Source organism: Xyrauchen texanus, chromosome 42 (genome assembly GCF_025860055.1).
Source record: "Xyrauchen texanus isolate HMW12.3.18 chromosome 42, RBS_HiC_50CHRs, whole genome shotgun sequence".
Taxonomy (NCBI): Eukaryota; Metazoa; Chordata; class Actinopteri; order Cypriniformes; family Catostomidae; genus Xyrauchen; species Xyrauchen texanus.
In genome coordinates, this window is record NC_068317.1 from 21,209,366 (window position 1) to 21,232,945 (window position 23,580).

At 40.6% G+C, this 23,580-nt stretch overlaps 1 protein-coding gene across 2 annotated transcripts in view; it reads right to left on the bottom strand.

Annotated features, from left to right (window-relative positions):
* The window catches only part of LOC127634829 (catenin delta-2-like), a 422,761-nt gene that overhangs the window by 241,762 nt on the left and 157,419 nt on the right, over positions 1-23,580 (bottom strand). For both annotated transcript variants that reach the window (XM_052114524.1, XM_052114525.1), the window contains one exon: positions 21,094-21,209. In XM_052114524.1, the coding sequence (XP_051970484.1) occupies positions 21,094-21,209 (116 nt within the window). The remainder of the gene's footprint in view (positions 1-21,093; positions 21,210-23,580) is intronic.

Sequence of the window (23,580 nt, forward strand, 5' to 3'; positions counted from 1 at the left end):
TAACTAAAGGTGTACCACTGGGATCAGTCCTTGGGCCATTATTATTTATCTTATATATTAATAATATTTGGATTAATATCACACATTAATTTTTTCATTTATACGCTGACGAGATGATAATTTACTCCTCTGTGACAACGCTGGATCAGGCTGAGTCATATTGAATTTTATTTTAATGTAGTTCAGCATACATTGAGGGATTTAAAACTTGTTTTGAATACAGAGAAATCTAAACTTATGATGTTTTCAAATAGAAATCCTACACTCTCAAATACAAAAAACTTTCTGAATATAAATATTATGGGATTTTTAATTGATGATTCCCTCACTTTTGGGCCTTATGTTCAGCATCTTGTGAAGAAACTAAAGCTGAAATTGGGCTTTTTCTTTAGAGTTAAGTCCTGTCTGTCTTCTGAAGCAAGTAGGAGATTGGTAGTTTCTTCTTTCATGTGATGAATCATGGAGTAGAAACATGGGTAAATGATGATCTTCCTCAAATCACTGAAAACTGATCACCAAACCTCAAGAAAAAGAGCGAATAATGAAAGAGAGACCGAGAGGCAATTGAGCTACATTACTGTTGAGGAAAGAGACATTTAGCCACTTTCAGGCCATTAAACAACATTCTGTAAAAGGGGTCTGCAGTTTCCAAATTGGTCCCATAATCACCCTAGTAATGGCCAATGGAATAAAGCTTGCTAGGAAAGGCACTCTGTCCCAAACTCAAGTGTGCTGAACCCTAAAATACCACCAGCTAATGATATAATGGCTACAGTTATTGTCAAATGTGAGAAGACAGAAAAGTGGAGTTTCATTTTTGGCAAAGTTTGACCGCTGTGTTCTACTGCATAGTGCTAAGAGATTATTACATCCACAAACAACTACAACCCAACTAACACACCAGGAGTTAACCAGGCACTAGCTAATGCACTCCTTTAATATGTTGTTATGACTAATTCCAGCAATTTCATAGTCAGCAAGTTTTCAGTTCTGAAAGTTTTATTTCAAAAGCATTATCATGTGACCTGAATCCTATATTGCAATGATGGATGTACAGAATATAATCAACATGTTTCTATATAGTGCTCAGAATGAGACATGCATTCTGAAGGCTGAATCTAATGATCTCAAACGTTGAATATAATGTAATATAATGAATTCCTGGTTGAATATAATGTAATATAATGAATTCCTTCAGCCAAACAAATAGAAAAAGAAAGTCAATTTTATGTTTATTTCAGTCACGCCTCAGTGAACAGGAGTTTGTGTGTTTTTGCTCAATTGTGTGTTTGTGTGTTCAGTCATGCAGCCAAATGTCTGTTTGTTTGTTTGTGCCTGCAATTGTAAAAATCATTACATTTACCAGTCTTTTGCTTGTTTGAAGGTAAGTCTGCAGTGTTCTGAATATGTGTTTGATCAGAACCGGCATGCAGACTGAGCCTATCATTCTCTTTAGAGTATACAACCAGCCAAATATCACAGCATCATTGTGACTGCAAAGTCCACTAGCAGCCAGAAGCCACTGCAATCTATCTTGACTCGGTCTCCCTCTCTCAACTCAATCTGCACTGGAACCACTTTATTCTTTAAAACATTCTTCTTCTGAAACGTACTCTCGATCCCTCACTTCCTCCCTGTTCTTTCACATCTCTCAACTCTTTGTATAAGGTTGGCTATTTAACACTAATGTATAAGAGTAATTCATGAGTCAGATTATTGCTGTATGGACTGTGGATAGAACAGAACAGACACTTTAGGAAATAAGGAACAGGGAAAGTCACATGTAAATTGTTTAAGGTATATAAAATAACATTTTAGTCCACTTTACAGCTCAAACAACTAAAAGATTTTTGTTCTTTAACAAAAATCCAACCTTCACATGTCTGCTTTTAAACCATCCTTCCCACTTGTCCCCATGACTTCCATTCTAAATTCATTTTTGTAAAAGCAATTTAATAAAAAAATGTTAGCTTCTTTTTTACAAACAGAAGGACGAGTCAAAAAGCATGTTTTATTGTTGAATTTTTATTTTACATTTTTTTGGATGACAGTTGCATCCTTGTTGAATCGGTGTCCCTAACAGATAGAGGTTGAAATATTTCTAATTTAGAAAAATCCTTGAACCAATCCGTCATAAGCGTTGCTGATGCTACTCCCAACTGCTAGTAGGCTAATTGAATTGCTCTTAAACATACACACTCACATACAGCATAGTCTTAAAGTCTTAGATCACACTGAATATCTAGGATTTAAAACAATAAGTTATGATGTAAAACAAAGAATTTTTAAGATTTTATTTCTAGGTCCCTAATCAAATGAAAGCAAATTTGTGACATGTAAACTTTCATTCTCCCCTTACATGTTTCATATGATGGGCATATTTTCCCTTTACAAAAGTTTTTTTTTTTAGCCATATAAAATGACTCTTTTTGAAATGTCATTTTTATGTAAAATACTTTCATTTAAACAATAACATTTTAAAATGGCATGTTTCAATAATTACAAATATCCAAGATCTTTACATTGCATAATGTGTATTGTTGCTGAAACAACTTTTTTCTCATTCACATATTTCCAAATATTTTGGCTATTAAATGAACACCCTACAAAACAAATGCGCCGACACAGAGTAGATGACAGCATTTCTCCAGATTTGGAATGAGTAGCTTTAAAAAAAAATGTAGCAACTCCTTCATGCCAACTTAATAAAACAATGCAAAATAAACATTTAACAATGATCATTAGTCAGAGATATGATTCATACAGGGGTAAATGTTCTGAAAAATTATTATTGCATCATAAGTCATGTTTTATTTAACATCAAGGCTATTTAACACATCCAGACATTATTTTATAATGATATAATAATAATGATATAATATTATTCTAAATGACACAGTAGCATTTTGTAATTTTAGCGCGAGAGCACAGGACCGAAATTATGCTGAGCGTGAGAAGCAGATAAAGTGCCCCTCTGTGCGCATTTATGGCATGAACATCTGCCACTGGCAACATCTGCAAAACGTACAGAAAGAAACAAATAATGTCCTGCGAAAATAAAATGAAGGTCGCAATGTATGTATTTGGAACTATAGAATTATACAGGAATTATTATTTTATTTTTTATTTTTGCCCAGAGCCCCTGTTAATTAACGACCCTGGATGGAACTAGAGATAGAGCTGAGATGTTTTATCAAGTGTCTCTCTTCACCATGCAAATGGTACATTACACAAATAATGTATTTATTTGCTATTTCTGCATTTCTTGCAAATGTGCCTCATTATTTATGACTCATGAAGGAGCGCCAAGATATGAAAGGAAGCAAACACTACAGATCAACATTACATGCTTGTAATGTTAACACCTTTGTAGATTATAAACAGAAATTATATAGTTTTATCACATCACTCGTTTACGGAGACGTGGTATGATTTCGAATTAAGAGGTTTAGAAAGGTTTATACATCTGTAACATCTAAAGTTCAGTAACTATGTAACAAAGCGCTTCCTCACTGCGCGCACTTACACTACTTACACTGCTAACATCTGCACTTTGGCGAAAGTAAGAGACAGAGCGGATTTACTCGTGCATCTTGAATTACAGTTTGACACAAAAACAAGTTTAATGATTTGATTTGTTCATCTGTATCTATTGGTTTACTAATTCACAGCTGCACTGTAAAGTGAATAAAAGTGTGCGGGTATTTCCTGCATTATGAACATGGAATTTACAATAATTATTAAAACTGTGGGCAAAACCAGCGCTGAATTTCAGGCCCTGCAAACTATATTATATTTAAATAAGAAAGTTGCCCTGGTCCCCCTCCTTTGTGATCTCATTTAATAAAAAAAACATTACTCTGCAATCTGCTAAATGACTGCGCCAATAGCATTTCACCCTGAATTTAACTATGGAATATGTTGTGGTTTCTCCTGGTATTTCAGATATTTATATCTTCATGCAACAGAATTTTAATTTGTCTGTGCATATATAACAACATTATTCTGGAGGCAGGAGGTGTCAAGCAAAATGACATGAACACTAAAAGACATGAAAATAAAATCAGTTTAGCCAACAGGTGAAAATACCATAAATATATCAGGAATTTTTATGATAAGACACCATTATTTGGTTAGTAATAATAATAATAATAATAATAAAAAGATGGAGCATGTTACAATGTCTTCATTTTACATAAGGAGGAATATTCCTAATAGATGAATACTCATATGCAGCATTTTAACTGGAATAAAGTCTTAAACAGTTAATTACCCTAATCACTGATGTGGATATAAATGTGGTAAACTTTAATGACGGATAGATGAGCACCAATGTGAAATTATCACTTCAGGTCATGAATTTAACATCGCGCTCAGGTTTAGGCTTTAAATGATTTCATGGGAATCATGTGTGAATTGCTTGATTCATTAGGCCATTCCAGTGGAAAGTGTATATGATGTTTCACCTGATAAGCTCCAGACATGCACAATTAACAGAGATAGCAAACAGAGTTAAGACCATGCACAACCGTGTGCATTTTCATTCATAAGGTTTACACTTTAGAAATATTGGCTGCACAGATTCATAAATTCTTTGTAATGTTTTATGTTTATTGTCAAACAAATATTTTTTTATATTATTCTGATCAATCCATTATTCTATTTGAAGTCATTATTCATGCCTTTCTGAATAGGCATCCATAGTATGTGTGTGCGTGTGTGTGTGTGTATGTGTGTGTGTGTGTGTGTGTGTGTGTGCTGACTGGAGGATGATTTAATGATGAAGTCTAAGGCTGTACAGGGACGAGCTCAAGCTGGCTGGGTAAATACCAGCATTAATAGAGGTTTCCGCATAGCAAGCAGAGGATTGGACCTGAATGAACTCATCAAACATGTCTTACATGAGGTTCGTTCAATGAGATTATAAAGGCTCTTAATAACCTGAGATTCCACATTAAAAAAAGAACTTCAATCAGCTTTCAAATTTAACCTTTGACACACAGTGACATGTGGAACAATAGTGCATGTGAAACAGTTCAAATGCTAATTTAAGCAAGTTTCATAGTCAGCAAGACTTCTAAAGTGCCCGTCCCTACAGCATTCCTTCAATGAGTCATTTATCAAGAATATTAAGCACTGTTCGGATCCTAATTAGGGTGGGCAGCTAAGCTCCACTCATTGATCAGAGTGATTCGCTGACCTCGACAAATCTGTGGTTTTAGCTCACTGTGGACCTGAACTTGAAGCCACAGTAATGAATGAGCCCATGAAGGACATCACCTCACTTCCTACAAGATACTCCTCACTGCCTGATCCAATATATTCACCTGTTCATAACAGCAAAAACCATTCAGGGCTTGGCCAACCCATAGCCAACATGTGGTCCGGTTGAACCTACATAACGTGCATTCTTGTGTTACTGTTGCGGGAGCAAACCTCTGAATTCAAGTGGGCGACATCAAAAGTCTGTGCCATGAAACTGGATGTGTTATTATTCATATAAGTTGCTATAAACATATTGGCTTTAACTTATTTGCTCTCCAATATTCTCTTCAAACTGTTGCTCTGTTATGACAGAAGCTGGCTTGAAAGAGAAACCTCAGTGTAAAAGTGGACAGTTCACACTAATGTCTGCTATAGGACGTTGAGAATGCAACGTATATGTTTACACATTTTGAAATGCGAATACACACAAAACCAAGCTTGTATAGCTAGAAGTGTCTGCATTCACGTTCTTGCGTTTCTGCCTTAAGGATACTCATGCAATTCATAAAACAAGCTTGTCAAACTAGGGGTGATGTAGTGTAGTGGTTGGTTGAATCTCAAAAAACCTGTCAAGAACATATACAGGTCATGAGTCACCTTCAAAACACTTACCGAGCACTTTATAAGGAACACTATGGTAACACTTCTGTCAGCTCGAACCATTCTGGCCCTTCTCTGTTGACCTCTCTCATCAACAAGGTATTTCCGTCCACAGAACTGCCGCTCACTGGATGTTTTTTTCTTAGAATGGTTCCATGAGTAAACTATTGAGACTGTTGTACGTGAAAATCCTTGGAGATCAGCAGTTACAGAAATACTTAATCAAGCCTGTCTATCACCAACAATCATGCCACGATCAAAAGCACTGAGATCACATTTTTCCCCTTTCTGGTGGTTGATGTGAACATAAACTGAAGCTCCAGACCAGTTTCTCCATGATTTTATGCATTGCACTGCTGCCACACGGTTGGCTGAATAGATAATCATATGAATAAATAGGTTAACAGGTGTACCTAATAAAGTGCTTGGTGAGTGTATATTTAGAGAATATTTGACCTATTTTAGCATTATTATTGTTTTGTATTGTGACATTATTATCGTGGCAATTTTATGACTGTAAAAAATTCATGTTTAATATTTTATTTTTCCCTTTCATTTCTGCTGACAAAGTATTACAGTACTTTTTACTGTAAATCATAAAAATACTGTATAACAGTAATGAGAATCTAATGTGATTCATCATTGAAAATAATTGGAATTTCAAAAATACTCAAAGTTAACGTCTGGAAACATGTCTTAAACTGAACATTTTGAAAGAAAAATACAACAAATTTAGAATTAAAACTACCAGTTTATTTAAATGAAAAACAAAGATTCCATGCTTGCTTCCATTCAACAAATATTCACACACACACAGACATAAACTTCCTTCCAGTTGACTGTGTCAACTCCAGCCACCACCATCAAACAAATCTCTTTCAAACTGAGCAACAGTTTATTCCCCTAATGAAGAATCCTTTCAAAGCAACCCAATGTGCTTAACAGGGCCAGTTAGCCGGCAGACTGTTGGGACTGTGTGTGGCATTCAGCAGGAGATTAGATAACACAAACTCTGGGTCTTTCTCATTAGCTACAGGGCCCCTGTACACAGAGAAAGTGCTGACCACCGTGGGCTTTTACAAATGCTGACATGTGCCCCCTGTAACTGACCTCATGGTTCAACGACTGCTTGCATGTGCCATTTACACTCAAACTCTCACTCTCTCTGGCCAATATGCCCACTGAACCCCTAAAGAAAGGAGAAAAATCAATGTGTATCAAAGGCCACTGCAAGATAATGAAAGTCATTCATTAAACTGGCTACCAAAATACTTTACACTTCCTCTAAGCAATATACACACAACCAGCTATTATCCTCCTTTTCTTTCAGCTCATCACATGCAAATGTCTGTTTTAGACACAATAAAACTTTAATTTAGAGTTCAAGTTTAGTCCTCTGCCTCCATTGTAGCTATTTCTTGTAATTTGCATATTAATGTTGGTCTTATCTACTCATCAGCACTTGTTTGTTTGGCCCAGGTAATGGAATCTCAGGTTCAGCAATTTTGTGTATGTCTCATGTGCTGTCATTACATCATAAATTCTCTGGAACACTTAATGGTTCTCTGGAACACTTAATTCTAATAGGTAAATCAATCCACTTCATGTCCAGGACCATCCTGACCATCCTCTATGTGCTTATTTTCTGATAATGACCAGCTGACTGTACATACATGACCTCTTGCTTATATATATATATATATATATATATATATATATATATATATATATATATATATATATATATATATATGTTCTATGTGGGGTCAAATCTGCCTCAGAACACGATAAGTGTGAGTATTTTTGTCACACCACCACAATCCAGCTCAATTTCTTTTGTATATATGTGTGTGTGTGTGTGTGTGTGTGTGTGTGTGTGTGTGTGTGTGTGTGTGTGAGTGTGTGTGTGTGTGTAGATAGCAAATGTAGGAAAAGTCTCCAAACGAATCGGTTACCTAACGTAACCTGGGTTCTCTCTAGATGAGGGAACGAGTATTGCATAAGCTAGCTTACGCTACGGGAAAGATTAATCTTTTCTGAGATATTGAAGCCAAAAAATTATCCTTAATTTTGTATCATTTGTCAACGCAGTGCAGCAACTGCAGACCTTGAGCGGGCTAGCTAGCGAGCTCATTGGTTGCTCTGCGGCAACTGCTGCAGCCTATAGATGAACTTGGGCGAACTCGCGTCCAATGAGAGGCGTCCGCGCGCTTACTGCATCAAAGCCCGCCAAAATGGGCGTGGCTAGAGTGCATATAAGCGTAGTTCGTAGGCTGGAACCCTGGTTTTCATTGAATGAAGCGAAAGTCGCCGTGGCGCGAAGCACGGCCGGCTACGCCAATACTCGTTCCCTCATCTAGAGAGAACCGAGGTTACGTTAGGTAACCGATTCGTTCTCTTACGAGAGGTTCTCTCGTATTGCGTAAGCTAGCTTACGCTACGGGAACCCATTGTCAATGCCGTGCGCGCCAAGCATCCACTGTATGAGCCCCGGGGGTGAGGGGACCCGGGGGAGCCCTTGTGAGTGGGGAAATAATATTTGGCCGGAAAGAGTGCGGGCCAGTGTGTGTGTAATACATAAGCACATAGTGGGAAGGGAACGACAGAGCAGCGGTGCCGGTCTGTGTGGAATGAGTCCCATCAGTGCAGCTCACCAGGGGAGCTGTAGCATATTAAACCGCTAGTAGTTTTGCCTGCAGGGCGGGCACTTCCATATTGTAAAATCTGACAAAGGTGGAGGGGGAAGCCCAGCCCGCTGCCACACATATGTCGTGAATGGAAATCCCGCTGGACCATGCCCACGATGAGGCCATGCCTCTAGTGGAGTGAGCCCTAATGCCCAATGGGCATGGCAGGTCTTTTGACGCGTATGCGGCAGCAATAGCGTCCACTATCCATCTAGACAGTGTCTGTTTCGAGGCGGCGAGACCTTTGGTGCGCCCTCCGAATGAAACGAAAAGCTGCTCAGAGCGTCTGAAAGAGGCGGAGCGTGCAGTATACAATCTCAGTGCTCTGACTGGGCAAAGGAGATTGGCGTCGCGTTCGCTATCGGATGCTGGCAGCGCCGATAGGGAAATTACCTGTACTCTGAAAGGAGTACCGATCACCTTGGGAACATAGCCATGTCTAGGCTTTAAAATGACCTTGGAGTCACTTGGTCTGAACTCAAGACACGCAGCGCTGACAGACAGCGCGTGAAGGTCTCCCACACGTTTGACTGATGACAGGGCAGTTAGAAAAACGGTTTTGAGTGAAAGGTATTTCAAATCCACGGATTGAAGCGGTTCGAAAGGGGGGGCTTTCATAGTTTCGAGAACTATAGAAAGATCCCAGATAGGAACCGATGGAGGCGCGGGGTTCATCCTTCTAGCTCCCTTGAGGAAGCGGATGACCAGCTTGTTTTTTCCCAGTGACTGGCCGTGCAGGGGTTCGGCGAACGCCGCGACGGCCGCCACATACACTTTGAGCGTGGATGGGGATCTGCCCTTATCCAGCAGCTCTTGTAAAAACACGAGCAGCGACGACACCCCACATGTCCGTGGGTCCAGGTCTCTGTCGGTGCACCATTTTGAAAACACAGACCATTTTGACGCGTAGAGTCTTGTCGTGGAAGGGGCTCTAGCGTGTATGATGGTGTTTATTACCCCTTCTGGCAGAGCGACGGGTAGTCGTTGATCACCCACGCGTGCAGCGACCAGCACTCTGGGTGGGGATGCCAGATCGTGCCGCGAGCTTGAGAGAAGAGATCTGCTCTCACTGGGATGGGCCACGGCGCTGTCAGTGACAGCTGCGTAAGCTCCGGGAACAATGTCTGATTCCCCCAACGCGGGGCTATGAGGAGCACCGAGTGATGCGTTTCCTTGATCCTCTGCATTACCTGTGGCAATAGCGTGACGGGAGGGAAGGCGTAAAGCGGGCGGTTGGGCCAGTCCTGGGCCAGCGCATCCTCGCTTTTCAAGAAAAATATTGGGCAGTGAGAGTTCTCTTCTGACGCAAAGAGGTCTATCTCTGCTCTGCCGAATATGCGCCATAACTTCTGGACTGTTTGAGCGTGCAGGGACCATTCCCCTGGAGGAATATTGTCTCTGGACAGTCTGTCTGGGCCGTCGTTCAGGTGGCCTGGCACGTGCATCGCCCTCAGCGAGCGCAGGTGGCACTGGGACCAACTCAGTATGCGTTTCGTCAGATGGAAGAGGTTCCTGGATCTGACACCGCCCTGACGGTTTAGGTAGGATACCACAGATCTGTTGTCCGAACGGACCAGGACGTGGTGACCCTGAATGACTGGGAGAAAGCGCACAAGCTTCATTTCCAGACAATTTATGTGAAGGAGCTTTTCCTGAACTGACCATAGGCCAAAAACCGGAGAGCCCTCGAAGACTGCGCCCCAACCCGTGTTGGACGCGTCTGTCGAGATGACTTTTCGGCGAGATACAACTCCCATCGTCACTCCCTGCTGATACCATTCGGCCACTGTCCAGGGCTGCAGAGCTGAAATACAGCTCTGAGTCACCTTGATCGGCTGGCGGCCTGTGGCCCAAGCCCGGCGAGACGCGCGGGTGTTTAGCCAATGCTGAAGCGGGCACATGCGCAGTAAACCCAGCTGACGTACTGCTGCGGCTGAGGCCATGTAACCTAGCACTCTCTGAAATTTTTTCAGAGGCGTGAGGATGTTCATCTGAAAGGACGTGGCTAGTCGCTGAACACGGCGCGCGCGCTGTGTAGATAAGCGAGCCGTCATTGCCACGGAGTCTAGTTCTATTCCAAGGAAGGAAATTGCCTGACTGGGCTGTAGTGAGCTCTTGGTCCAATTGACTGCAAGACCCAAACTGTTCAGATGGCTGAGGAGAACTGTTCTGTGAGACAGCAGCTCCGTATGTGACTGTGCCATAATCAGCCAATCGTCCAAATAGTTCAGAATTCGCAAGCCCTGACTCCGCAGGGGTGCGAGCGCCGCATCCATGCACTTCGTGAAAGTACGGGTGCTAAAGACAGGCCGAACGGAAGGACGGTGTATTGATAAACCTGGCCGTCAGGCGAATCTCAAGAATGGCCTGTGACGGGGATTTATCTGAATCTGAAAGTAGGCATCTTTCAGATCGAGAGAGATAAACCAGTCCCCCTGGCGCGTATGCGCGAGGAGTTTCCTGATTGTAAGCATTTTGAACGGTCTTTTTGTAAGCACCTTGTTCAAACCCTTGAGATCTAATATTGGTCTGAGGCCGCCGTCTTTCTTGGGAACAAGAAAATAACGGCTGTAAAACCCCGACTCGCTCAGCGAGTTCTCTATGGCCCTTTTGCACAGAAGGTTTGCTATTTCTGAACGAAGCATGCAGGCTGCTTCCGTGTTCACAATAGTTTCGAGCCACGCTCTGAAGCGGGGAGGGCGGCGATCAAACTGTAGCAAATAGCCCTGTTTTATTGTGCTTAACACCCATTTGGATATCCCTGGGATAGCTTCCCACGCATTGAAGCGTAACGCTAGAGGGTGAATGGCCAAATCGCCCTGATTGCTGCACACAGCGCGCTGAACAGAATGTGTGAGCACGCTTACTGTGCTTATGCATGACTGCTCGCAGACAGCAGGGACAGGCTGTTCTGTGAGTGATTTCCCGATTGAGGTGAATGGGGAAAGAGTCACATCTGTTAAGTGATGCGCGAGCATAGTCACAGGCACGGGACTTACATACAGAGAAGTGTTTGCTGGCCGTGTGACAGAGCGGGCAGAGAATGGGCGCGCGCACGTATTCGTGAGCGCGTTTATTGACTCTAACACTCGAGCGGCCTGTGTCTGCTTTATGTGAGTGGGCTCTGATCGGGACATGGGAAGTGTAATGCTTGTGTGTAGAGGTGAACACTGGATTGTGGGCACATTTTCTACATATAAGGCATGTTTGCTTTTTACAAGATTTCTTTGGGTCGCCGTGAAAACGGCGTTTGAGTGCAGGCAAGCGGGCAGTATCACCGGCTTGTTGGCTGCTGAATCCACCACTGTAGTAGCCTGAGAGAGGGGGACTGACAGGGGCGAAGCTTTGACGGTGGTCCGGCCGCGGCGGGACTGAGCCGTCGTAATTTCAACAAGGCTAGGAGGACTTCGGTTGCTCAGGTTTCAGCGCAACCTTAGGCTGAGGCCCGCGGGGGGGCGGCGGTCTTCGGCGGCTGTCTGAGCGCGATCGAGGGCAGCCACCCTGTCGACGCTGAGAAGTCTGACTTTGTTGAGCTGGGCGCTGTGAAGAGGCTCGTGCAGGAGGCTGGTCACGTGGGCGGCCTGCAGAGGAGCTTAGCGACGCGGCAGGAAGAGGTTCATGGCTTGGGTGGCTTTCTGGACTTCTGAAAAGCGGTCAACAATGCCACTCACCGCGGAGCCGAAGAGACCGGTCGGAGAGAGCGGTGCGTTGAGGAACGTGGAGCGCTCTGCTTCTCCCATGTCGGCTAGCGTTAGCCACAGGTGTCTCTCGGTCACAGTCAGCGAGGCCATGCACTTCCCTAGAGCTTGGGCTGCAGCTTTGGTTTTTGGCCATCTCGCGGAGGGCGGGCAAAGGTGTGCTGCTACCGAATCCTCGACCGGGGGGATGGAGGAGTAGCCCTTCTCGGTGGCGCCGTCCACCGAAGCGAGAGGGGTGGAGACGTGGGAACGGATCCTGGCCGAGAAAGCGCTGCTCCACGACTTTGCAAGCTCAGTGTGGAGTTCGGCAGGAAGGGAGCGGCCCGGCCGCGGGTGTTGCGCTGGCGACGGCTCTGAAGAAAGCAGCCGTCGAGTCTGTTGGGAGCCTGCTCAGGGGGCGGTGACCACTCGAGCCCGAGGCGGTCGACGGCCTGTGTGAGGAGGCGTGTTAGTTCCCCTTCGACTCCGGCGCGGGTCCTGCTGGATTCCTGGGCCGAGGAGTAGGCGTGGGAGCCTGACCACTCCTCGCTGTCCGAAGCCATGATGGAACAGCCCTTATTATAAATATACATTGTCTTCTATATAAACATAATTGAAGCATAATTGAAAATCAAGCCTTCTGAGAAGTACTGACACTTGGTAATATTGTAATGGCTTTGATGATGTAATTTTTCTCATAATGCCACTCTAAAAGTGCAGATTATTCTGCGAGTCATCCCAGTCCTTAATGGGCACAGCCTCTAAGAGGCTTATAAAGACAAACCTTTGAATTGGTATTTTCCAGATATGACACCCCTGTGCATACAGGCATATATTGCTGTGCTTTGATCAAATTATTAGCATTGATACATAATCACAGTTGAGCTAAAAGAATGTAACTCTTATTTTTGGTGTCCATGGTGGTGGCCTCTCTGTTCCAAAGTTCGAAAAATATAAGAGGAACTAATATACACATATACAAATCAAACACTGGATGGATGCAATTCACGGTACATTAATGTGCTGAAAGCTGACGGGCAACCCATTATCCAATTTGAATAATAACACATTGCCTGCAGCCCAAGAGCAACGGAAGTCTTGGGCTCTAAAAATACAGCGTAAAATAGAAAGGAACTGGCAGAAGTAGTGTGAAACAGCTTTGCCTTAATGTTCTCTCCATAGGTTTCCACAGTAAGTGTTTAGAGAAAAGAGACCTCAAGCAGCCCACCCGCACACATAGAGCACACCTAAATGGAATAGCAGATGTTCAACTAGAATGGTGCTGAATGAAGCCAAGCGCACACACACACACACACACACACACACACACACACACACACACACACACACACACACAAGCAAACAACAGGTTAATTATGTATTTTAATGAACAGATGGCTGTTACCTACAGTAAAATAATTTGAGTGTAGTTGCACAATAAAAAAATGTACAATGTTAATCATCTTAATACAAAAGCTTTCTGTTGGAATTTGCAAACTAAATCAATAAATAAATATTTCAATGCAGTTGTCAATTTAAGCTGTACCTGTGTTCATCCTAGTCACTCAATACTTTAAAACATTTGGGGGAAAGAGGCCTGTATAATGTTTTTTCAAACTCTCCATGGAACTAAAAAGGAGATGTAATGCAGAATATTAGGGTCTGACAGCCTCAGTCCCATACACTTTCATTGTGTAGAAAAAAGAACCCCGTTCTTCTCAACTTATCATGTGTTTAATGGAAGAAAGTATTACAGGATTTGAAAAAGCAAATGACCTCAGATTTCCATTTTTGGGTGTACTCTCCCTTCAAAATACACAGATTAGCAAATACAGATTATATTTTGTTGAAAGCCTCGAGTCCATGTTAATATGTAGTGAGTGAGAGGGATTTTGGGTGGAAAAATGCTAATGCACACAGACATACACTTATCTCTGTGCTCAGAGCTGAGACCTTTGGGGAATTGGCCACATAGAGCACACATAGTCAGACATGTTATTCAGAGATGACCTTTCACTAAACATCCTCCTTTTCCCCAGGCACTGAGAGTGAAAGATGGATGAAACTGGGAAGATAGAGAGACACACAGCCTTTCCACTGCTTGCTGTGTTAAGGCACACACATGCCACACTCAATGTTAAGAATAAGGATATTCAAATCTGCTCCACACTGGCTTCTGAAGGATTTCAGCAGGAAATTGAATGATGTATATATCAGACCAGGTGCAACTGGCATCTGAAAGATTTCAGCAGGAAAAGGAATGATGTCATATCTAACCAAATGTTTTGGCATCATAAGTGCTTTTCGAGTCGGCTCATCTCAAACATTCAGCACAGGGGACTCGGAAAATACCTATGATGGCAAAAAATAATGTGTTCTACGAAAGTGCCTTTGATGCTCAAAAGTGCTGCTGAATCAAATTTACAATAGTGCCAATTCAAAAGAATATCGATATCATGATTAATTGTCTCTCAGTTGCAATTTCTCTCTTACATTGTACTTTAGTTTCTTTTATTTGTTTGCCTCAGTTTAAATGTGGCTATGATGGCAAAAATTTGGCACTCTATGAATGTGCCTATGCCTCTCAAAAATGCAGTTGACCAAAAATGCAATCTAAGTAGGCAGTTTCCTTGTTTTTGAGACGCAGCCACTGTCTGAAATGCCCAGATGGACAGCTGATGGAAAGAAACAGTTGACTGAGAGTCTGATCTCTCTTCAGAGTTATTTCTAAACACTCAGCATCAGGAGACTGACTGTCAAACGGAAGCAATGTCTCTTGACAGAATAAATACCCGAAAAGGTTGTTCAGTCAGAATATTTTACCATCCAACTTGAGAGAAAGGAGAGAGCTGTGATAGACAAGAGCTGAATGTTAGCTCAATGTGTGAGCCTTGGAAAAAAACAAAGAAAAAAAAAAAATCAATAATAGGTTTTGCCATGATAAAAACTATTCTGCCAAATCAAACAGAAAAAAAACATGTAACAGTTCCTTGTTTTAATTTGTTTGTGGTTTGTCATTTTATGCTTTTTTCTGTATTACTCATGACTTGTATGTTGTAGCTCTGTCTTGGTTTCTTATCTAGATTGAATTCATTGTTCACAAAGCTTTTGTTTCCTGCTGCCTTTTCTTGTCATTGGTTTATTAATGTTGTCTTCACAATTGCTGGGTTTCCATCCAACTATTTTTATGTGAATTATTAATTTGTGCTAAATATAATCGGAATGATGACACTTAATAAGCTTAAGCATAATATCTCTCTAAATTCACTTAAAAGTTTGTTTGCTGGATTTTCAAGAGTTTTGCATAAGCCAAAATACCCATTGAGATGATATAAAAAAAAGGATTCTTCGAACACAGTCCTTGACGTTTGTAAGTGTTTATCACACAGCTAGTCATTAAAGTGGGTTCTTACAATCCGTCAGAACAGTTTTGAGCACGGGCACTATCAGGCATTACGAGGCTGGTGGCCAATGGGCATAGCAGCCATTTCAGCCATCATTAAATGAGATATCACACTTATTCTGCTGTGTCTCCTGGAAGCATTTAATAAAAATTGCTCCAATTCCGTAAAAATGCAACTCTCCCCGAAGCAAGGAGGTCATTTAGCTACTAGATGTTGACAAGGCTGCTCCCTCAAGATAATGCGAATAAAGTCGTAGTGGATCGAACTGCACACTGATTCTCACTTTTATTAGTAAGATTTTCTATTAGCTGAACATTGTTTAGGGGGTCAGAAATTAGTGTCAACCCATTAGCCCCAAATGGTACATCCCAGAACTACACTACTATAAGAGGGCACCGAATGCCCGTCCCATTGACGGTGAATGAAAGTAACCTTGTCTTCTGAATTTTTTTACATATGAATCACAAGTATTTCATTATATGATTGTAAATCTTTGTAAAGTCAAGATTATTTTTGGAGGACTCTTAAATGCACAAAATTGTACTTTTTTTCTATCTGACGACTGATAAGCCACAAAAAAAATGTTTTAAATAAAAATGTTCAGCCTTCATGTCACATACTTCTGGGGTTCATGCGCAAACCCAACTGATGGGAATGAATGGGAATGCTAACAAATGTCTTTCCAGGACTATTAGAACTCATTGGACTTGTAGCATTGTTGTTCTTTGTCATTTATTGAAAGTAATTTGATGTTCTGTATTGTTATGGTGAGTTTCTCTTGGCATGTTATAGTCATATTCTTCGTTTCCAGTCATGTCAAGCCTATTTAAGTCTTTTGTTTCTGTTTACATCGTGGATTCTTTACTCAGTATCTCGTCTCGCAAGTTTTCATTTGTTCCAACCTGACACCACAGTGGGGAAAAAAAAATTGGGTATGTGTTTGTGTGTGTGCATCTGTTTTTTGAGTATGTGTGTAATCACATTATTGGGAAGGACGTGTTTTAGACAGCCGTGAACCAGGCTGATGCAGTGCCAGAGAGTGACTGGATTTACAGCCGTAAGTGTGAAGACAGCAGAGAGCAACAGTCAGGTTTACACAGATTAACACACATAAACACACATGAATCAAATCACTGTTTACTCAACTCTCTGTAGAAAACAGAAAAATACAGGCAAAATGTAAGACACAAATATATGTGCAACCCATTTAAATTAGTTTACACCCATCAAGTCTCCCAATTAAACATGACAAGTCCCTAAAAGTCTAAGTTTTCAGCATAGTTTTCAGCATTATAACTCTACTATCTCCTCTTCACCAATAGCTGGAGAATTAAAGCTGCAAAACACACATGAAGGACTCTAAATAGCATATGAACTTAAATAGCTTAGTAATTAGAATACATTTCATATAATTAAGAAATGAGTATCACAAATTTCTTCTTAATACATTTCTAAACCAGTGTATTTTAATTAATTTATGTTTACAATAAAATTTCTTTGTTTAATTTAATGTTAATTTTTTAGGCCAAGGATGGTTGTTTGCGGAAGCTGCAGAGTAAGTGCCTGTTCACACCGAACACAGTTTTGTGTCCACCCACACTTTTACCATTGTTTTGTAAACATGTGCTAACTGTATTTGAATGCTGCACAATATCTTGCTGTTTTTTCAATATCTTGTGCATCTCTGACACCAAGCAATTGCACTTAGCTGTTGCAACTGGCCTTTAAAAGCAATCTCGAGACACCTGTGTTCTGCCTTCAAATACTGCACAAAATGTATGATTCAATTATTAACAACAATTATTGAATTGTTAATTAATCGTGATCAGTGGGAACGTCGATGTGAGTAGGCATCTCCCTTTACAGTGAAGCCCAGTGAGCTGAGAGGATCTACGGTATATATCAACTCGACCAGTATTCCTAGGAGACCCATTTGGCAATCAAGGCCAGTCTACTGTAAAAGCATCTCCAGTCTGTTCAGGCTTCCAAAGCGTAAGGCTGATCAAGTCATTTCCACCCGACACTGGCTCAATCTCTCAAGTAACAGTATGTAAACTGAGCAACAGGTGGAAGGAACATACACAACAAAATGACAAAAGACACTTAATATTAAGCCTGTATATTTTAGCATTACAAATTGAATGATGGATTTTCAACACACTGTGCCGTCTGCCATAGTTTATTTAGTGTAGGATAATGAACATTCAGCTGGCCATCATCACCACAATGTAAAACGAAGCAGAGGGGTCTGGTACAGTATCACCCTGAAGGGTTTTGTTTTGGCATGATAAACAACTGAAAGTACATTATCCCACTTTTCATGGCTACTGACTAAAATACCATAATTTAATAGCATTCAACAAACAAAAATATTTGACCACAGAATGCAGTGATTGACCAATCAAAATAAAGTTTTCCAGAGAGCTGTGTAATAATCTTTGTAACTTTCCATATATTTAAGCAATATCACACGAGCAAGAGTTCGATATGGTCCTACATCAGCACAGCAGTGATTTGGCCACAGGTAAATACAGGAGTGCTGATTTAGGGCCATATAGCATGATTACGAGTGTGATATTGCTTATATACAACAGTTCAATGAACAAGTCAATAAAAAAAAATATATAATTGAGTACGGTCATAAAAACGCATATGTGCATGGAACTACTTTCTTACGTGACCGATCAGAATCTACCATTTCTGGTTCAAAACAACTGATGCATCCAAGCCTTCGTTAGTAGTTTTAATTTCTACTTCAGAAATAGTATCAGAGCTTGTGCTGTTTTGAACAAGTTATTGGATAAACAAGGATGTGTGTGTGTGTGCGTCAGAGAGAGAGAGAGAGAGAGAGAGAGAGAGAGAGAGAGTGAGTGAGATGGAGCAGCTTACCACACCCAAGCAGAGATGCTGTCAGCTTTCAGAAGATCAGCTTTCTCAGTGGTAAAATAGCCATCCAAGCAGGGGAATTCCTCTCTATTTTGCGGTAGCTGGTGTGCAAGAGTCATTCCCTATAGAAACCGCAATGTCCTCGGCCATTTTAAACAGTATGTATCCAATGTGGGAACTCCGGTAAGAGGTAAGCACCTTGAGTTCTCAATCAATCAGTCTGTTGTGTCTCTCAGCTGTGATGAGCCTTAATGCTGAAGTTTTTAGTTTAAAGCCGCTTAAAGCTATTTCCTTCCCTATTTTCAATTCATGTCACCAACTGGCTCATATTACACACAAAAATTATCTTTTGCCACCACCTGCTGGCTAACATATGTAATGTAAAAAAAAAAAAATTGATGTAAAAAGAGACACATATCCTACACTAACTCTTTAATACATATGCACTGCTCTTATACATTAGTTTAGGATGATGAACACAAGCGGAGTGATACACGCACTGTGAAGCGTCAGAGTGCTGATGGTGTCAGACCATCAGTGCTCATGGAACGTCTCTCGTCCAATCGGATTCGAGGATCGGAACTAACTGTTGTATACAACAGTTAGTTTTATATATATATATATATATATATATATATATATATATATATATATATATATACATTTTTACCACAGTTATAATACATTACAAGAGTTACCTAATTACGGCTACACATTAAAGAGCATAACACTATATAACACATAAAATTATTATATTTTAATGCACTATCCTCTTTATGGGTATAACTATAAATAAGTCATTTTTAGGTCATGTAGTTGTAAGTATCTAAGAAGATAAAACTGATTGTAAAGTTAAATGAAGAATGATAATGCCTTTATCATGACCTTAATAATACATTATACACACAGACTCCAGATACAAGTGTCACCATTAAAACTGTTATTTAAAACAAAGCTTAATGTTCAGTGGTAAAATCCTCAAGTATACCAGCTTGATATGCAGAGTCAAATATAAATAAACCATTTCTACATTGATTTCACCTTATAGTTTAAGACTGTGGCGCGATCAAAACATTACTCTGTTTGTTTGAGCGACCTGTCCAAGCTGACAAATAAAGATTGGCTTGATCAATACTGTGATTTTGGGGCTCGTCTATCTGTTTGTACAACCAATGAATGGGGTGGGGGTCCTGGAATCTGTCTGAAATTAGTAATTTATTTATAAATTTTTTGCAATTCTGTTTGGTGATGCTTATGGTGCAGAAATTACACACTTCTGCTTTTATAGAGTATTGAGTTTGTTGTGGACTTCAGTTAATCATGACCTAAACCACAAACAGAACAACACCTTGAGAAAACAGCAGTGAATAAGCTCTTTTTACAGAGGGCCACTGGAATCATCAGCCGAATGACATTCTGATACAGCCTCCTTTTGAGGAATGGTTTACTTCTAACAAATTAAAAGGCTAAATCAATATTATGTAGCAGAGAAACATTATGGCTTCCTTCCCGCACAAGCTCTCAATGGCAACCTTGAGGCTCTAAGCAACTAAACTTCAATTCTATCGTCCCCTATTGCTTTCATTGGACTGCAGATAGACTAATTCCCTTCATATAAGAAATATGTGTGAATAGGGAGTAAAGATGTGTGGTAAAATGAAGGACAGCTTCAGTTTTGCATGAGCATACACAGTCCTACAGCACTAAACTTTTTAAATTACAGTTTACACAAAAATGAAAATTCTGTCATCATTTACACATCCTTGCTTTCTTACAAATCTGTGTGACTTTCTTTATTCCACTGAACAAAACTGAGATGTTTGAGAGTCAAAATGAGACTAACAGCCTTGGTCACAATTCACTTTCAATGTAGGTAAAATAGATGCAACTGAAGTGAGTGGTGAATGAAGCTAACATTCTCCCTAATATCTCCATTTATGTATCACAGAAAAAAAAAAGTCATACAGGTTTTGGAACAACATCCGGTTGTTAAAATTTGCATTTTTGGGGGAACTATCCATTTAATAAATCCAACATTTGAAACTTTTTGTCTGTTTGTGTGTGTTAGTTTACTGTAACTTGGTAAGTGAGTGTGTGTGTGTGCACGTGCATGTGTGTGTGTGTGTGTGTGTGTGTGTGTGTGTGTAATAGTGTTTTAGTAGCTCAGGTGTGGCTCCCTCATGCAGTAAATGTCTGTGTGGCTCTGGGAAGAAACCTACTCTTCTCATGTGGAAACTAGTCTTGCCCAGGTGCCTCCATGTGACTGAACCACATGTACACACGTATGCAAAAATGTATTAATAAGCATATACACAGACTGAGCTCTGATACATGCAAATCCACCCACATGTCAACCTGCTCGCACATGTGATTCTTTCACACACATAAGCGTTGAGGTATGTAAATATAATCACGATATGAGCTCAAATACATTGTAGAACTCTTACCCTTCCAAAGAAGTCAAGAATGTTGTCAGCATTTCCATAAATAAACCAGAAAGTAAAGTCTCATTAGAGAGACATCTTGAAGCATTAGCTAGCCACTATACACACCCACTCAGTACATTAGCATTACCTGATACTGCTCATGCTGCCACCTGTCTCAGATCCCAGTTTGCATCGTTCCAACTGAGTAGCAACAATCTGACGCTCCGCCTCCAGCTCTCGTGTTAATCTTTCAAATTGAAGCTCCTTAGAAATAGAGAGAGAAAAGATGGTCAGTTTACAAAGTCAATACAATTTCCTGAGGTTTAATTATTCAATGTAGTTATATACAGTACTGTATGTAAGTCCTACTCATGATTATCAGAGTGCTGTTTGTGGTTGCCAAGGTATTCTGAGTATTTTCAACATGTTACTAAGGTTGCTAAGGTGGATTCTTTCTGGCCCACATCTAAACAGCCCAACCCCAAGTCTCAAAAAATCTGATCCCTTGCCGTAGCAAGCCCCACTAATTATATTCAATGTCATTATATGTCCCAAAGTTATTTAAAAAGTCGAATAATATTCCTAAAGAGGGAATGCTCTGTCCTGCTCTGTAATTATACTGAGACGAAAAACACCTGAAGTGTTATTTTGATTAAATACACCTCTAGAACTTTAGAATTTGTCAGTGCGCTCGCCAGCAATAAATCAAGCAAGCAGAACTCTGGCCAGCCCAGAGAGGTGATAATCACTGCTTACGCACCAGATGGGACAGAAAGTGCACCATCAGCACCAATAAAGGCTCGTTCCACAATCGGACGACACATATAATCACTTAGAACGCCAGCCCAGAATTGCCCCCTCCAGGCTACCCAGCTATGAGAGCCTGCAGCCTTAAACCAGCCATGCCAGGCTGGGCACTGCACCAGACAGCAGCCTCTCCTCCAATGGCACTCTCCAAAGAAGCCTTCAAAAGAATATTTGATTCTTCAAACACACTCTCAGACAGTGTCTTTTTTATGAAAAGTCTGAAAAGTTAAGTAAATTGCATTTGTATAGTGCTTTTAACTAAACAAATACTGTAGTAGTAAGGTTTTGTAATGCTAAACATTAATGCTTAGGTAATGGAGGGAGAAAATCCTTCTGAGGAACCAGACTCAGCTGGGGAAGCCCATCCTCCGCTGGCAGTTAAATTAATATACCGGTATACATATTTCAAATATTATCTAGCTGCATAGAAAGTATAATAGAGTGTAACAGCCTCGTTCAAAAAGTACAAGGCTGTTACACCCCCCCCCCCCCTTTTTTTTTTACAAAGGGGAATTGATTATTAAAGATAACATATAAACCTTTAACGACAGACCTACTGTTAGCTCAGAGGTTGTTAATCGCTGTGTGGGGCAGGACGTGGTTGTTTATCTGTCACTGGGGAGAGAGGAAGCGGTAAGGGCCATCACCTGGTGATTGGTAACATTAAACACACGTGTCTCGTTTCAGTGACAATGGAGATGGGCTTTAAAAGGCCGCTGGAGCTACAGACCAGCAGAGATTGAGACCAGAGACGCTGTGTGTGCTCTGAAAAGCCAATTCTTTGTTGTGAAGCTGAAAAGCAGTTGTATTAAAAGTTGACTTAAGTGGACTGTGAAACCATTGTCCTTCCTACTCGAACCACTCTACACGCCCAGAGAATATACCGCTATACATTTCTGCTAAAGCCATTAGTCCATGACACTTGATCTTCATTTTGAAAAATGTTTAATAGTAGAATTCCTGGTCAAGAACTACACTACCCATAATCCTGAAGAGAAACAATCAACTAATCAGAGAATAGCGCCGAACAAAGTGCGACAAAAGAGCTCTGCAGTGACCAATCATGCCCATGACGCACTGGGAATGACACTACTATATAAATACAGTATTTGTATATAGGAATAATCTGTAATATCATTTAAATATATTCATTCTATACTGATAATCAAAAACTTTAAATCGATAGTTTTATATGTTTTCATATTTTTTAATTTGAGTACTCCATTTGCAATGTTTATTGGATTGTTATTAACTCCCTCATTAAGGATGTTAAGTACAAAGTGTTGTACCTTTGTCTTTTTTGTCAGAATTTCAAATAAGTTTTTTGCTTCAAATCAAATTTGTAATCTTGTGATTCACCTCAGAGCTGGTTGGTTTGGTTCATGGCTAGAACTGTTTTTATTAAGAATTTAAAAAATCCCTATGGAAAAAATGAAAGGGAAAAATACTTTTGGAACCAAGGCAGATGAAAAAGAGGACGGACACTGTTGCGCTCTATAGTCATGTGTTCAATTTGTGGGTCAGGCAATGTTTAAATAGAAAGGATAATCATAAAATTGCAAGGGTAATAATTAGTTTATAGTCTTTGAAGTCCATCCTATATTGACTGAAGAGATGCAAGCAAGTGGTCAATGAAGTATCCTTCAGAGTCTGGTTTCTACTGGCTTAAGAACTAGGCATCACTTTGCAACACCTTCTTATGTTAATTTATAGTCTTTTAAGTCCACCTTAAATGACTGGAGTAATGCAGTGGCAGTAAGTGTGGCATCTATTTCTGTCTGGCTGGTATAGGCTGTAGTTTGCAATTGGCATTTTATAGTGTTGGCAG